The following is an 18,012-nucleotide window of genomic DNA, read 5'->3' as shown; positions in this document are numbered from 1 at the left end:
CTACGGCACTGCAGACAGCGGTCACCAGACTACAAGGTGATCCAAGATGCCAACACCACCGGCCTGGATAGAGACGAGCAGACCCTTTGCACAGAGTTTATGGGAGTCGGACCAATACACAAACCCAATAGGCCAGTCCCTGGGGGCAGGCTACCATGGACCGTCAAGGTCAGCATGTGAAGCCCCCAGCACCCAGGCCTCGACGTGGCAGCGAGGACACTGCAGGTGAGTAGTCGATGCCTCTGGATCTCCTCCGACATCAAAGTGCTCCAAGTCTCCAGCACGTTGTCCTCCGCGGAGAGGTCTCACCAGGAAGTGGACTCTCTGAAGGATGCCACCTGGGCTCCGGCCTCGCTCTGCTCTCTGTGTAGTTGGGGAGCCCTGCAGCCACACCCCTGGCCTCCTGGTGTCGCTTACATGCACTTCTACACCACAGGACACGCGGTGCAGCTGCCCAGTGAGACACGGAGGACTCAGGCACAGAGGCAAGCCGGAAGCACCTGTCAGCGCTGCTCTCTCGGGGGAAGGCAATGGAGTGGTGACCCACACCCCAAAATAACACTAGCTCATTATAACACTAGTTCCTGGTGCCCCTCTTCCCCCCCCTCGGGCAGAAGTCACAAACAGTGCCACTGGGGAAGTGGAGTCTGTCGGGCCACCCCTGAGAGAAAGGCCCAGCACCTGGTGTGCCAGGTGCCAGTGCAGGAGGCTGCAGCCTGACCTCGCATGCCAACAGCTGATTCAAACAGCCACTTTAGGCTAATTAGGAACTGTTGATCGCAGCGTGAAGACCTGACAGGATTCCCAGGAGTCCTAAGCCGCAGCACTGCCTGAAACCTGTCAGACAAGTCACACCCCTGCCAGCTGCCTGCCTGCACAGTCACGCAAGGGCTCAAGCTTCCCTCGGTGGACCTGAGACCGACCAGGCGGGGCAGTGGTCTTTCTGGGCCCAGCCTTGTGCTTTGTGGCCAGGTACCGCACCCCCATCTTCCCTCCGGAGGGCTTTGGGGGCTCTCTGAAGGTAGGCCTACCTCTCATAGTCCTTAAGGTCCCAAGAGAGGAGTCCTCACCCCCACCCGATGGCTAAATCGGGCAGCTGAAAACCGCGCGACGGGACCGCCCTCTGCCATCAGTGCTGTGGAAGAACTCGTGGGTCTCTGCCCGGGGCTGGGGCCCTCCATTTGCTCTTCTGAGGGGCCCATGCCTTCAAGCACACGCTTTTCCACATTTACACACGAAGCCCAACCAGACTGACGGGCTCACCAGGAAAAAGCAGAGGCGGCGCAGGAATGCCCAGAGCGCAGCATGAGCGGTCCAGCACCAGCACCACGGCTGCCAAGTTTGGGGTGGGGGTGGGGTGGGGGCGGAGCTTTACTGTGCAGGGATGGAGGTAGCTCATGTCCTCTGAGAGACGAGAGGAGGAGATGCTGCAGCCAGCGAGCCAAGCAGGGAGCACTGAGAACCAGCCGTCGGGGATTTCAGAAAAAGGCCTCAAGCTCGCTTGGGGCAGCCAGAATGGCCCGAGAGTTTCCACTGGCGCCGGACGGCCAGGTCCTCTCCGGCCCGTGTAGGGCGGGGATCGTGGGGTCTAAGGTTGGGGCAAAGGTGAGGGCACAGTGGTAACCCCAGTGACTTCAGCAGACAGTCGGCTTCCTGAGAGGGAAGGATTCTCCCGAGCAGCCCAGCTGCTGCTGCGGCAGGCCTCACTTCCCTCAGGGAACATTCTAACTCCATGTGGAAGCCCTTCCCGCATGCCATCTGCACTCACGCACAAAGCAGCCAAAGCCCCTACCTGACTCCCTACTCTGTGCACCCTGAACGCTTCAGACACTTCACGAGGGGTGTGTTAGTCTGGCAGACTGGAGAAACAAATCCACAGAAAGTCAAGTGTATAAGAGACAGTTGTATATAAAGGGTAAGGGTACATTAAAGAAGCACCCCAACCCAGTGCTGTCCAAGCCCATAAGTCCAACATTAGCCCATATGTCCAACACCAATCTACAAAGTCCTCCTCCATCTCACAAAACACATGCAACAACGCCGACTGCGGAAAAGCCACATCAGTGAGTGTATAAGCATCTCAGTGCTGGCAGGGGTCTCCACGCGGCTGCTCCAGCACCCAGGGCTGCATTGGGGCAGGTTCATGTGGCTTCTCCTCAGGGATGTCTTGCAGGAAGGGAGCCTTGTCAGCTGAAGCGGGGAATGGGCTTAGGCAGCTGCACCTGGTCTGACCATCAGAAAACAAGAGACCAGAGAACTAGAAAAGCGAGGCTCACCGAGTCATTTCTCTCTCCGCCCTTCAGTTAACCCCACATGTGTTTATCGGTCAGGTTGGCACAATAAGCTTTAACTGTCTCAGGGGGTGACTAGAGGCTGAAATGGAATGTCAACTGCCAGCCAGTAATGACTGAGAGCCACACTGGGCTGGAAAGCAAGCTGTCCCCTGCCACTCAGCGGCTCAGTGAGCCCGGGTGGGAAGCACCAAGGCCAAAAGCCACAGTGAAAAGGCAGCAAATCACTCGGCTTCCCCAGCTGCTCCCCTTCCCAGGAGAAACCAGAACGACTCTGACCAAGCAAACTGGGTATGGGCAAGTGGGGCAGAGCCTCCGCCCCTCGCTGGTCTCTCACGCAGCGTGAAGGTCAAGCAGTCTCCTTCAGGAAAGAGCAGATGGGGAAGCACAGAGGCACGACCTGCACCCACAGCACCCACGGCCTCCCGTCAGGCTGGAAGAAGAGGGCCAGGCAGGGAGACGTAAATGACTGGGATTAAATAACAAGTCTACCCGGAATGAAGTGCTGATGTGTACATACACCTGAGCGAAAATGACCAGAAAGGAAGGGAGGAGGAATCCAAGTCCCTTAGAAGCCATTTCCAAAGGCGCCCTGGGGGTGCTGTCTGGGAAGCGTCTGACGAGTCGCTGAGGGTGAAAGGTGAGGCCATGCGCTCCCACACAGATGGACAAAGCCTCGGTCGCTCAGAGTCGGAGCCGACGGCGTGCAGGAAGGTTTTGCGCACATTTCTGAGCGAAGTGGGGTGATTCATGTAAGAGAAGCCACACGAAGAACTGAGAGGGTAAGGACGTGACATCTCCTGAATCAGGTCCTCCCCTCCCTGCCACACTTCTACCCAGAGGTGCCTCAGAAGAAAGGCCTGGCAATCCACTTTCACATACTCAGCCCTGAAAATCCTTCGGAGCACAGCTGTACCCGACACACCCGGGCCACCACACCTAGGTCAGAAGCCACTCCAGGGCACGGGTTTATACTCTGGGCCCCTGAAGGGATGGACGTCATGGAAAGTGCCTGGCACACAGTAGGTATGCTACAAATTACTTGTTTTAACAACTTAGGTTCCCTTTCAACAGTTCCTCCACAAATTGTTCAGTGACAACGGTTTCACCCTCCTCTCATTCTGCTTCCATTAACCTAGTCCCCGGCTCCTTCGATCCCCATCCCTGGGGTAAAAGTCCCTGCTGGCGATGTAAGCTCATCCAGATGTTTTACAGGGGAACAGCACTTTCCAATTCCCATCTCATCTCAATTGCAGCGACTTACGGATGATAAATAAGCTGAGCATTTTGACTGAACCAAACCGCCTTTGAGCATTTGAGAGCACTGTCAATGTCGAACAATTCTTCTCTGAAGCCTGTCATTCTTCTAAACAGTGTTTCAGTTTTTCTTTCAATCTCATGCCTGTAAACAGTGCTCACAATATATCTAGCATTTAACTGCTAAACGTGTGTGTGTGAAAGAGAGAAAGAGAGAGAGAGAGAGAGAGAGAGAGAGAGAGAGAGAGAGAGAGAGAGAGAAAGAGAGAGAGAGACGATATCTAAGAGTCTGTCTTCAAGAGCTTTCAAATGACAAGTTTGGTCTCTAGAGAAACTCTCATCAACCCAGAGGTAACAGCTGGATAGCAATAGTCAGCAGGGCATGCCCAGGCTGGAGGGATGGCTGTCAATTCATAACTGGAGATGGCAGCAGCGCCCATGGACCCAAAAGGGTTTGTATTCCACAGAGAAAAACCCGCGTTAAACACAGGACTAAGTCAACGGGCTTATTACCCACGCACCCACCACTGCGGCTGACACAGAATGCTGCTGCGCAATTAGAGAACAATGACTTGTCTACTGCAGGCACCGCTTGACAGGCAGTTCCGACGTGGGGCACCGCAGCAAGCTGCCAGTCCGGACCTTGAAGCCTGGGCCTTCAGCAAGCCTGGCAGAAATGCTCTCTTTCCTCCTCTGGAAATTAGTGGGAAATAGGTGTCTGGGGTTCTAAAGCGTGAACAACACAAGGCGACATTAGGGAGTGGAGTCTCTGAGGGGGTGGGGGGTGCGGGCAATTAACACACTCAAAGGCCAACTGGAAGGTTGGTACCTAGGTCCCCAAACTTGGCTGATGGTGCAAATCACCTGGGAAGCTGCTGAAATCACAGATCCCGCCCTGTATGTGCAAAGTAATGAACCAGACGCTCGGGGCAGTGGTGCTCAACCTTCTGAGGCCACGACCCTTTCATACAGCATCTCATGTGGTGGCGACCCCCCACCCCTAAAATTATTTTCGTTGCTACTTCATCACTGTCATTTTGCTGCTGTTATGAATCGGGCGACCCCTGTGAAAGGGTCGTTCGACCCCCAAAGGGGTCACGACCTACAGGTTGAGAACCGCTGGTCTAGCTACTCAGATAAGGAAAACTCTATGACACAGTTCTTTCTACTCTGACACACAACTGGCTGCGATTGGGGAGCTCTCTAGCCAACGCTCCCAACTGCTAGACTCAGCCAGTCCATGTCTGTGGAATGCTGAGGAGACAGAGGACAGTCCACTCTCTCATGAAGCTTCAGAGGAGGACAGAGTGGGCGCCAGAGTTGTACAGCCTTCACCCCTCTGGGTCTCGTGTCCTCATCTGTAAAACGAGACCATCTTACTAGATAACTGTATGACCTAATGCCAATCTGTTCTGATCCGGGCTTCTTCCTCCAAACATTACAGACCAGACAGCGTTCCTACTTTTAACTGTCTGAATAGCATTCAGTAAGAGAAAAATCACCTATGAGAGAAACTGCTGGGCAAGATGACAGCTCGTTAGCTGTTTCTAAGCGAGACGATGCTTGGCAAGAGCTCCCTCTCTGCTCACCACGGCTGAGACCAAGTCAAAACTCAGAGAGCAGGAGGCTGCCAAGCCTCTCCTACCCCTCCCCGTCATACCCAGTGCAGTGCACCTGGCCCCGACTCCCCAAGAAACCGCCACACCCCACTTCTTGGCCAAGTGTCAGCCCCTGTGGTCTGTAGGACATTCGCTGACTGCAGTGCTGGGGAAGCACTTTCCATTCCTGTCGGTAGAGGTGTGAAGATCTTGCTGGGGAGGCGGGGGCGGGGAGTGGAGTGTATTGGGAGGGGGGAATGGCCAGCTCTCCCTTTGTCTACTTGAGCCAAGGCTTTCTCGGGTTCTTTCAGGTCGGAGAATCTTGCCTCTCACGGTTCTTTAAGGCTTCCCTGTGAGTTAGGTCAGTTTGCACGGCTGGTCAGTCTCCCATTCAAGCATCGCACATATGGTGGGTGCTGACGTGGATCGTGCCACTGCTACACTGCTTCTGCTCCCCCCTCCTTCCTAACCCTCTCAGCTCTGTCCTTGGGGACGACTGCTCTGTGCAGCTTACATGGCTGGCTTCTCTAAGGGGTGTGTGCCTCCCTGCTGTTTGGCTGAAAGCCGAGCCATGGGGCGAGCCCCACTCCAGACCTGAAGGTGAGCGAGGACTTCAATCTCGGGGGTTCCACTCACTCCTATCTGACCAGTCAGCCTGGTCATTTCCCCCTCCCTGCATCTCATTTTCAGTAGCTTTTTTCACACAATCCAAATGCTGTCCAGAAAGAGCTACCTGTTGATAAGCTACCAGTTGATGGTCTTCTTTCCCCATTTTCTCCTCCTCGATCCAGGGCCTTCCAAGAGCAGGTAGCAGTGAGGCTGGGCCCCCTAGGCCTTGTGGTCTCAGGGAGGTGGAGCCTGATGTGCACGCAGCCTGTTGCTCCACCAGACTAATCTGACTCCATGTACCTCCAGTTGTCCCCGCCTCCCTCTCCTCCAGATGAGGAGACACCGCTGCTGCTGTGTTGTTACGTGTCAGTGAGTCATAGCGACCTTAGCACGACGGAATGAACACACTGCGGCCCAGCGCCCTCCTCACCGTCGGCCCTCCTCACCATCGGCCCTCCTCACCGCCGGCCAGGGCTGGAGCCCACTGTTGCAGCCGCCGCGCCAGGCCCTGCTCCTCTTTGCTGCCCTCTCCTTCACCCACCGCTGCACCTCAAGATGGCCCGGCACGAGTTTTCACGAGCCCCCCCGTCGCCACTCACCCAAGTAGGAGGTAGAACATGGCCTCTGACTCAGTTTTATTCTTACTCTTTCAGCCGCCTCATTCCAAGGCCAACGACAATCCTCCCAAACTCAGGGATCCCCTCAGTGCAAAGTTCCAGGACAATCATACAATGCATATTCCAACAACTCCAAAACCACCACCGAGACAGCTACAGAGAGCAGAGCTACCAGTGAGCGCAGCTCTCTGCACAGCTGAGCTTTCTCCAGTAAAAAGGGAGCAGTGGGAGGTGGTGGGCAGGGTCTGGTTTTAGTACGGGGCCTGCTGGGTGCCAGCTGCCTCGGAAACGCTGGAAACCTCACCATTTAAGTGCAGCCCTATTTTGAACTAGACTGCTTCCCTTTACACAGGTGGTAAGCGGGTCAGAGGTGCTCACACCGCCCTGTTGTTGCTGGGTCAGAATTAGTGTGAGGCACGCCTGCGAGAGGGCATGTTAGCCGGCTTTCTCTGCCTGCCACTGCCCACTCCCTCACACACACAGCACCCACCCGCTGTGGCCTGCCCAGAGTCATGCTCTCTGACTTTCCTCCACATGCCGCTAGTCTGTCTCCATAACTCTCTCTGCAACCACTCCCGGCCCGAAGACTGACAGCCCTGACGTCCGAACATCAGACCCAAATGAGCTCAGTCTACCTGGCTCCTTCCTACTCGCGAGACTGAGGCGCTCTGGAGGCCTAGTCAGTCATGTGGCTCCGGGGAGAAGGGATGGGGCAGGGCAAGGCAGACCACCTTTACACCATCTGTATCGACTTCATACGCCAAGGGCCTGCATTTAGGATTTTATTTAAAGGAAAGATTCTATTGCTAAAAACAAGAAACTTAAGAATCACCAAAATAATACAACTAGACCATCATACAGAGCGACCTACGTTACTACCGTCACTACTCAAGAATCATTGCTGATCAATTCTCAATGACCAGGGCCAGCAGAAGACTCGGATAGTGTAGAAAACAAATATAATTTACTGAAACCTTAAATTGCAGCCAATGGTTTCAAATAACCATCTTCAATGGTTTTGTTTGCTTTCCAGCTGCAAATCATTAATAAGGCAGCCAGCCCTCTACTGAGACGCACAGGCTGCGAGAGCAAAGGCAGAGTGCAAGCAGGCCAGGATGATCTGAATCTGGACAGCTGGCCCTATGACCTTACCTCCCAGACCTCCTACACATGGACAGAGGCCTGGAGTGCCAGCTCCAAAAGGCCAGCAGAGCCTTCAGGGCTCAGCGTTAGCGGGCCCTTCACTGGGGTCCTCAGTGTCCAGATGAGAACACCGAGAACCTGTTGGGAGGCTGCACATGCCTTTGGGGACCCTGCAGAACCTCGTAGACACTCCCGCCATCCACTGCCCAGGGTGCCCCTGGCTGCAATACAGAGCGCAGGCCAGACAGACACTGCTCATTTTGGTTTTCCTGGTAATCGCCATTCTGGTGAGGGTGAGGTCTACCTCAGTATGATGTGGATTTGCATTTCCCTTCTGAGTAAGGGCCCTCTCTGGGGAGAGAAAACGGTTGAACACAGGGCTACTGACGGAAAGGCTGGCAGCTTGAACCCAAGCAGAGGCACCTCAAAAGAAACGGCCCCAGCCATGACGAGCCTGCGGGGCAGTCCTAGCTACGCGGAAACCCACGGACACCATGCGTCAGCATTGACTCAGGGCAGCTGGTTTGGGTGCTGACCGGAGAGAGGAGCCTTCCATCGCAACAGGATGTGCACCTGTGAGCAGGACCCCAAAGGCATGAACAACGGGCCAGTCCCCAAGCCCCTGTATTGCTGACTCTGGCGGCTCGGTGGCACTCACCGGTGCAGAACTCCTTGCTCCCGCTGTGGGGCACCGTGATCCTTCGGTAGACAATGGGCTCCGACTCCAAGATATTTTCATCGTGGCGGTACCGAGCAGGCTTTTCATTCGGGGTGCCCCGGGAACGGGCACCCCCTCTCCTCTCATGGGTGTCAATCTCCTCAAACACAGCTGCTTTGTCAAACAAGGCCAGGTTCCCTTCAAAGTCAAAGTCGGTGTCGAGAATCTCCTCAATGTCGTCTCCGAAGCACTCGTCGTCCTTATTCTTCACCTGGCCGTTCTTGACCCCGCTTTTCTTTGGAGTTGCCTGATTGGGGTGTCTGCTGCTAGATGACCCTGGGAAAGGAGAGACCACAGTCAGAGTGGCCCACAGGGCAGACAACACAGCATGCTCGCCGTGGTAGAGACTGTCACAGACACCACAGTGAGGATGACAAAGGCAAGTTATTCTTAAATCACAAACGACCCCAAATCTCATCTGGAATAAGAGAGTCCAAATATCACCAAGTAACTCGTTCCCACTGCCCTCCAGGCCATGCCCACTCGGGGGGACCCAATGGCCCAGGCTGGAACTGCCCCTGTGGGTTTCCAAGACTGTCACTCTTTACAGGTGTGGAAGGTCCCTTCTTCCTCCTGAGGAGCAGCGGGTGGTTTCAAACTGCTGACCTTGCAGTGAGCAACCCACTGAGTAACTGCTGCACCACCATGCTGACCTACATAACGAGTGAGTGAATACAAAATACACAGCGCCCTGGGAATCTTACCAGCCTGCCCCCCTGAGAGAATGGGGTAAGGAAAGAAGGCTGCTGTGTCTTGACAAGGGAGGATCGGGAAAGAGGCGGAAGGGCAAGAACACAGCAGCCCCTCCCCCCAGGTCAGGGTGGTTTGGTTCTGAATGTCCAGTCGCTACTTGGGAGAGAAGTATCCCCAAAACAGACTAAATCCTCCCGAACAAGCGACAATCTAGCTGAGAAGCAACAAAGGCCACATGGAAAAAACACACACCAGTCTGTGTGATCATGAGGTGTCGATGGGATAAGTTATCAGGCATTAAAGACCCAAAACAAAAAAATCATGTCATTGTGAATGAGGGGGATGACAGAGTGAGGCCCCAAAGCTCTTCTGTAGACAATTGGACATCCCCTCACAGAAAGGTCACAAGGAAGAGACGAGCCAGTCAGGGTGCAGTATAGCACCAACGAAACATACAACTCTCCTCTGGTTCTTTAATGCTATACCTCCCTCACTATGATGACCCCAATTCTACCTTACAAATCCGGCTAGATCAGAGCATGTACACTGGTACAGATCACGAGGTGCCAAAGAGACCAGGTACAAGGCATCATGCAAAAATAAAAAAAGGTGTGTGTATATGTATATATATGTGTGTGTGTGTGTATATATATACACATATATATATATATACACACACACACACACACACCATACTGAATGAAGGGGGAAGTGCAGAGTGGAGACCCAAGGCCCAAGTGTCGGCCAATGGAGATCCCCTCACAGAGGGGTTCAGGAGAGGAGATGGGTCAATTAGGGTGCAAGGTAGTACCGATGAAGAACACAGCTTTCCCCCAGATCCTGGATGCTTCCTCCCCCCAACTACCATGATCAGAATTCTACCTTGCAGGGCTGGATAGGGCAGAGGTTGTACACTGGTGCATATGAGGGCTGGAGGCACAGGGAATCCAGGGTGGATGATACCTTCAGGGCCAAGGGTGTGAGGGGCGATACTGGGAGAGTGGAGGGTGAGTGGGTTGGAAAGGGGGAACTGATTACAAGGATCCATATGTGACCTCCGCCCTGGGGGAGGGACGGCAGGGAAGGGCGGGAAGGGAGACTCCAGATAGGGCAAGATATGACAAAATAACAATGTATAAATTACCAAGGGCACATGAGGGAGGGGGGAGCGGAGAGGGAGGGGAAAAAAAAAGAGGACCTGATGCAAAGGGCTTAAGTGGAGAGCAAATGCTTTGAGAATGATTGGGGCAGGGAATGTATGGATGTGCTTTATACAAGTGATGTATGTATATGTATGGATTGTGATAAGAGTTGTATGAGTCCCTAATAAAATGTAAAAAAAGAAAAGAGGAGAAAAAAAGAGAAAATGATTAGGGCAAAGAATGTACAGATGTGCTTTATACAATTGATGTATGTATATGTATGGACTGTGATAGAGTTGTATGAGCCCCTAATAAATTGTTTAAAAAAAAAAAAAAGAGTGGAAACAGAGAATCCAGGACAGATAACACCCCCAGGACCAATAACGAGTAGCTATACCCAGAAGGGTAAGTGGAAGGTGGAGGAAGAAAGGGGCAACTGATCACAATGAACGGCATATAACCTCCTCCCAAGGGGACAAACAACAGAAAAGTGGGTGAAAGGAGACAGCAGTTGGTGTAAGACATGAAAAATTAAAAAAAAAAATTTAATTATCAAGGGTTCATGAGGAGGGAGGGTGGGGGAGGGGGGAAATGAGCTGATACCAAGGGCTTAAGTAAAAAGAAAATGTTTTGAAAATGATGATGGCAACAGATGTACAAAAGTGCTTGACACAATGGATGAATGGATGAATGGCTGGATGGATTACGATGAGCTGTAAGAGTCCCCCCAAAAATGATTTAAAACAAAACAAAATAAGACTAAATCCTCCTAACTTGAAGCCCATAAATATAAGATTCAACTGGCTCTTCTTGTTTGTTTTAAACTTTTTATTATGAATTAGGTAGAGGCTTGCATTTCAGATCATCAGTTTTTTATTCAGTAAGTTAAACTACTTATCTTATCTCCCAATAGCTTGCCAACCACACCCCCTTGACTCTTCTCCTATCATAGCATCGCATTTTCCCCTCTGTAGTAGTTACATCATGTCAACTTGAAGATATGAAAGTGTAGGGGTGGAGTCTGGCCTGTCAATCAGGTCACAGCCGGATGGTGACTCCTTGTGGGCGTGGCTTTCTCATAAGGTCCTAGAAACCTCCCCTTCTCTCTCTGTCTTCACCTTCCTGCTGACTTACCTGGTTGCTGTGAGCCCTGTCATGTGTCCACCGCCATTGGATCCACAAGACTTTGCACCCACCAGCCTGTGATCTTCCTGCATTCCACATCATTGCTTGTGACTGCAGGATTCTAAAGAAGGACTTATGGACTAGTCTTGGACTAGTATGGACTTGAGTTGGGCTGGGATGTTTCCTTGATATACAGTTACTTCCTGATATAAAGCTCTATCTTACACATATATGCATGTCACTAAATTTGTTTCTCTAGTCAACCTGGCTTAACACATACTTCATCCAAGCAACTGGCTCTTAAATCTATGTTTACTAAACAAGCACCCTTCAGATTTTTAGTCTGGTCTTAGGCAAGACCTGAACAGAAGGTAATCCTGGTTTAGATAACCAATTCCAGATCTGGAGCCATCTGCCATCTGTCACTGTGCATTGGTATTTTAGCATACAAACTTGTCTTTAGGCTTTTTGGGTAATGTTTTCTTTTCCCAGCATTTTATCACTCGTGAGTAAGGACTACTGGGTGAGGAATACTCCAATTTCCAAGCTACCAAATGGGCCCTATCAAGCAGCTCCTGCAAAGGAAACCCCAAAGGCACAGGAGCGTGTTAGCCAGGTGTGTCTGAGACCCTGAATCAGCCACCACACACCAGATGATGACGAGCCCTCTGGCCGTCAAGGCAGAGTGCACAGCACTTGCCAAGCCACCCGGCCCCAGAGAAGCCCAAAGTGAACCTAGACTTTGGTCCTCACTGGACTACACGCCAAGGATGATCCTGGCGACAGGTATGCCAAGGAATCTCTAGCACGGTCTAAGTCAATGTGACGTACCTCCTTTCGAGATAAGGAGCCCCCACTCACCGACCACACTGACGTGGAGATCAGAATGAGCAGGAGCAAGCCTGCCCAATCATACCCCCCCAAGTACACCTATTGCCGGTTCTTCTCACAGCGATACCCTCATCCCCCATGCCTGCCCAAGTCCAGGCACTTAATCACCGTGCCCTCGGGGATCCCTTCAGAACCGAGGCCAAAGTGTAATAGTAAAACGTAGTCAAGTGCTGAGTGAAAACATTCTAGGATTTCATTTCTGGCAACCTGCTTCTAAAAACGCTGCCACTCAAAACCCTTCTAGTCTGGAGCCATGAGTTGGAATTGCCTTAATGGCAACTGGTTTAATCCTTCAAAAGCGAGGGCAGTCCCCCAGCCTAAAAATAAAGGTGATCTTACCACTCCTGACGGCTGACAAAGAAATTATACACTTCAAAACCTATGAGAGAGAAATGGAACATGAGACACAACAATAAAGAAAAACACCAGTAACTACGTAATACTGACTATAAAAACATCAATTCAATAATTCATTCATCATTGAATAGTGTTCCACAAATAATCCAAATCTTTTTGAAGGCCTACTATATGTCAGGAACTGTTTGGGGGCCTAGAGAACTCTAGTTTCATGGACAGGAAATCATTCTTTTCTCCACCCAGGAACCCAAGTAGCTAGCTCACCCCAGGTTTAAGGTGTCCAGATGGAAGAGGATCTGATTTTCCACTTCAGGCCTTAGCAGTGGTGTCAAAATGGACAGTGGCCTCCTGGACAGAGGCATGGCCCTAGTGCCACTTCCTTTCTACAGGGATGATGGCCCATGGCGGGGTGATGAGATCAACCAAGAGTTATCAATGTCACAGAAATATTTTGCTTTGAAGGTGAAATCTAATAAAATATTATCAGTATGATGAATTCTTATTTTAAGGAGGTGTTTAGGCCACAAGGAGGCTTGGTGGTGCTGCTGGGTAACTGCTGGGCTGCTAAGCACAAGTCAGCAGTTCACGACCACCAGCTGTTCTGAGAGAGACAGACTGAGCCTGTCTGCTCCTGGACAGACTTACAGTCTTGGAGACCCTGCAGCAGGTTGCTGTGAGGTAGAAGCAATGGACTAGCAGTGGGTTGGGGTAACTTAGATCAAAGTATAATTCCTTCCAAACATAACTTAGAAGGAAATAACTGGGATTGTCTCCAAGACTCTTTTTACTTCATTAACTTCACTTAGGAGAAGGCTTCAAAAGTTCATGGAAAAATTCCATTGGGTCTTAATTCCATCTGACCTATTTTGAAGGCCTTCATACAATCGCACCATCTGGTCACTGAATCCAGAATAATATTCCATGCACAAGAGTATTCTGATCAGTACATTTTTCTTTTTATATTAAATCATTTTATTGGGGCTCGTACAATTCTTATCACAATCTATACATCCATCGTGTCAAGCACATGTGTTGCCATCATCATTCTCAAAACATTTGCTTTTTACTTGAGCCCTTGATATCAGCTCATTTTCCCCACTCCCTCCCTGCTTCTCCCTCCCTCATGAACCCTTGATAATTTATAAATTATTATTGTTTTGTCATATCTTACACTGTCCGACATCTCCCTTCACCCACTTTTCTGTTGTCTATCCCCCAGGGAGGAGGTTATATGTAGATCCTTGTAATCAGTTCCCCCTTTCTCCCCAACCTTCCCTCCACCCTCTCAGTAATTCCACTTTCACCACTGGCCCTGAAGGGATCCCCTACCCTGGATTCCCGGTGTTTCCAGTTGCTATCTGTACCAGTGTACATCCTCTGGTCTAGCCAGACTTTCAATGTAGAATTGGGATCATGGTAGTGGCGGGGAGGAAGCGTTTTAGAACTCAGTACATTTTTCTATATAATTCATTCAAAACTAATTTTTAAATTATTTTACTGGGGGCTCGTACAACTGTTATCACAATCCATACATCCATCCATTGTGTCACGCACATTTGTACACAAAAATACCTTTAAAGTGTCTGCTATTTACTAAGAGCTACACAGGGTGCAGAAGACTCAAACAATCTCAGGGCTCATCAGTCTTAAACTCAGCCATACTATCACTAGATCACTCCTGAAACCCTAACCAGTAGTCAAATCGCACCAATTTTTTACTTTAGAGTGTTTCTCCTTATAGCCAACCCTGCCATTGCCCATCCAACAGCAAGATGCCCCATACTCACAACAAAACCCCATTTTTGTTCAGCTAGACGCCCTCCTCTCTCTGTCACATGTTAGGGGAAGCTGGCTGTACTCTGGGAGACCTGATCAATTCCTAAATCCACCACCGTGGTGCTCGGGCACATGAACACAATGCCAACTAGAACAGTTTCCTCATTCCTGAAAACCAAGGGTTCTTAGCAAAGGGAAGTTCCCTCTTCTTTGGGGAGAAGGAGCATTTAACAACGTCTAGAAGCATTTTTGGTTGTCAGACCTGGTGAAGGGATGTTGTTGGCATCTAGCGGGTACAGGCCAAGCCAAGCCAACGTAAACCAGCAGTTCACAGCCGTCAAGGTCATTCCCTCTCATGCCCCTCACAGGGCGGCGAACTCTCCCATGGACTCTTCAAGGCTGTCCTTGTGCCGGAAAGCAGGCTGCCGAGGCTCCCCCCTATGGATTGGCTGGGGACTGCTGGCTTCACACCACCAACTTTGGATTAGCAAGCCAAAGTGCTTTAACCACAGTGCCACGAGGGGTCCTCAGTATAGACAAAAGATGCTGCTAAACATCCTACAAGGCACCTACAACGCAGTCGTCTCTCACAAAAAGTCTTATGGGCCAAAGTGTCAAAGGTACAGGGTTGACAAACCCGGCTGAAGCTGACAAGACACCCTGGAAGAGACGGGCTTTTGGAAGGCTGTGGCCCCGAGACAGCCTGGATCCGAGGGTGAAGCCAATACACAGAGAGCGTGGGAGGGAAACAAGGTGGAGCCTCTGATGGTACTGCACAACCGCTGGATTTACCATGTAAGCCCCTGAATAAGATATGTAATTACTGACAGCTAGAGCATCCAATATAATTTACAGAGTGCTTTAATATTTACTATGGCCCTTTCCACCAAGAGTACTTCATTAGAACTTCTTTGAACAGTTTTATTGGCATATAATTCACGTACCGTACAATTCAACTCATTAATTTAAAAAGAGATGTGCCATAATCACGACAATTCACGTTAGAACATGTTCTTCTTTCATGTACTTTATTAGCTGCACATTTCCCCAACCTCCCTGCTACAAGCCTGAGAAAGTACTCATCTAGTGGCTGTCTCTACGGCTTCACCTATCATGGGTCTCACATAATGAAAATCAGACTCCCACAAAAACAAAAGAATGCTACAAAAGAAGACACAGGAAAACCTCAACCCAAAAGAAAGCAGAAAATAATAACAACAAATTAAAAATGGGTCAAAGGGAAAAACCAACAATAAGATGTTAAATTTTAACATTACTATCCTCCAGACCAAACCCTGCTGCCATCAAGTTGGTTCCAACTCATAACAACCCCATAGAAGACAGGGCAGAACTGTCCCTGTAGGTTTCCCAGACGGTAACTCTGTGGGAACAGAAAGCCTCATCTTTCTCCAAAGGAGTAGCTGGTGCTTTTGAACTGCTGACCTTGTGGTTAGCAGCCCAACATGTAACGTACTATACCAGGGCTCCCTAACCTAACTATATCTGCAGTTAGTGACTTTCCAATGCACTCGGGCTGAGGACAAGACTATTCACCTCCTCGGTCAATGGACTGAGGGAATTCAATGGAGGCCTAATCCATTTGGGGCCCTGCAAATGGATTTGAGAGTTTCACGGTCAACCACAGCCTTCTGCAAACTGGGGGCTCAGAATTTAAGCTCTAATATAAGCTCCTTCTGATCTTGAATTTTACTATTTACAATCCTTGGATCACACAGGCTGGTATGCGCCTTCTGTGTGGACTTCGCTGACACCTCACTTATAGTTGCTTGTGTTGACAAGCCTTTAAGATCCCAGACACGATTCTTTCCGACAGCCAAGTGCCATTTGATTTCTTTCTTCTGTGATCACTTCATGAGGGCCAGTACTGAGCAGGGCCACATCATAAAAACTCGTTCTTAAAACAGGGCTTATGAGTAAGTAGAAGCTCAAAAGTCCATTCTCAAATCTAAGGTGTATATATATCCCTGGTCCACTGTAGGAGCAGCATGATCAGATTCTTGGGAAACAATGTAGATAACCTGCATGGGACATTTGTAGTTCTAACAACAGTATTATTAATCTAATCTAGAACCTAAAATATTAATGAGAAGAGGAAAATGTACATATAGTGGGATGCTCTTTAGGCTAAAATGCATGGAACGCTCACTTATGAGGATTAAAAACTGCAGTGCTTAAGAAAATAATGAGGCTACACACAGGCAAAAATTTCAGTAACACACATTCACTAAGGCAAAAATATATCTACAGGACTAAGCTATGTCACAAAAAGCCAAATATGAAAATAGCAAATATATGGTAATCTTAGGTTGCCAATTCTTGGGCATTAATTCTTTTCTTTCTTTTTAAGTAAATCATTTTATTGGGGGTTCTTACAGCTCTTATAACAATCCATACATCAATTGTAGCAAGCACTTCTGTACATATGTTGCCATCATCATTTCCTCTCTCACCCTCCAGCCCAGGCATTAATTCTTATAATATTCTTATACTCTTATAATACTTTTAATTTATTATAAGATATTATAGAACCATAAGAAGCACTGGTGGCATAGTGGGTTACACGTTTGGCTATTAACCGCAAGGTCAGCAGTTTGAAACCACCAGCTGCTCCCCAGGAAAGAGGAGGCTTTCTACACTTGTAAAATATTTAGTCTCAGAGGCCTGAGAGCAGTTCTACTCTGCCATGTGGGGTCTTATGAGTCAGAATCGACTGGACGGCAGCGAATTTTTGACAGAAGCGCAAACATGCTTTTAGATGATGGCTATTGCCTGTGGTCACCTATTAGCCTCGGAGAAAAGTAGCCATTAAAACCTCCAGCCTGGTCAGTCTGCAGAGCCTGGGTCCCTGGCACCGTCTTAGGAGATACAGTATTCCGGTGTGTCTACAAAGCAACACCACTGAAATGACCGCTCTAAGGATTAGGAAGGTTAAGTGCCCTGCTCCAAACTGACACAGCTAACCCTGGCTGCGTTCAGATCTGCTGAACTTCAAAATGCACACAACTCCCCATGTAAAATCATGAAAGCAAGAAGAGGGAGACCACAGGGCTCTGAGTTAAAAAAGTTAAGAGAAAAGAACCTCACTCAATGCAACTAAATGGTGAATGAAGGAATTTAAAGGCAACAGAAAACAAATATTGCTTTAAACAAACAAAAAACCCTGCACAGAAACTTTTCATTAATGTCCATCATACATAATGCATACTGTACAGAAACTATTGGAGAATTACATGCTATGATGATATATTTCCTTTTAATAAAAAATTGCACTCAGGTGTACAAAGATCTGTGTCTTGCTTTCTTGGGATCATTTTCCTATTTCATAAAATCAATCTTCAAATCATTGCTATTTTATGGCTGTAAAAATTACAGATATTATCTCACATACACTCACTCCTGATTGGTGAACTTTGAAGTTCCAGTTGTCTTACTGTTTGACTCAGCTCAAACCCAGCGGCTTTGATTACTCCGCTAAACAATCACTGGCTGCCACACTACTCACCCAGCACTTGCCCACACTACTTCCTTTGTTCTCTGTTCCTCGTCTTGCTTCCCACAGTGCTGGTAAGCTAACAGAAGGCAAAAACCTTGTCGCTCATACCTGTCCCCCAACACTAGGGTTGATCCACCAGAAGAACACAAATCTCAGGGGAGAGAAAAAAGAAGCAGCCGCATTATGTCAAAAAGTTAAAAACACCAACAAAAATTAAGAGTAAAAAGAGGTATGTAAAATAAAAGGTAATTTTAGATTAACCACGAGAAAGGGAGCCATCA

The 18,012-nt window shown here is 49.3% G+C and overlaps 1 protein-coding gene across 1 annotated transcript in view; it reads right to left on the bottom strand.

Annotated features, from left to right (window-relative positions):
* Positions 1 to 18,012, bottom strand: part of EDC3 (enhancer of mRNA decapping 3) — a 44,505-nt gene that overhangs the window by 8,199 nt on the left and 18,294 nt on the right. The window contains exon 4 of the mRNA XM_075535526.1: positions 8,174 to 8,509. Within this exon, the coding sequence (XP_075391641.1) occupies positions 8,174 to 8,509 (336 nt within the window). The remainder of the gene's footprint in view (positions 1 to 8,173; positions 8,510 to 18,012) is intronic.

Source organism: Tenrec ecaudatus, chromosome 17 (assembly GCF_050624435.1).
Source record: "Tenrec ecaudatus isolate mTenEca1 chromosome 17, mTenEca1.hap1, whole genome shotgun sequence".
In the NCBI taxonomy this organism is placed as follows: Eukaryota; Metazoa; Chordata; class Mammalia; order Afrosoricida; family Tenrecidae; genus Tenrec; species Tenrec ecaudatus.
The sequence above is the reverse complement of the archived record's forward strand: the minus strand, read 5'-3'. Positions and strand labels throughout refer to the sequence as shown.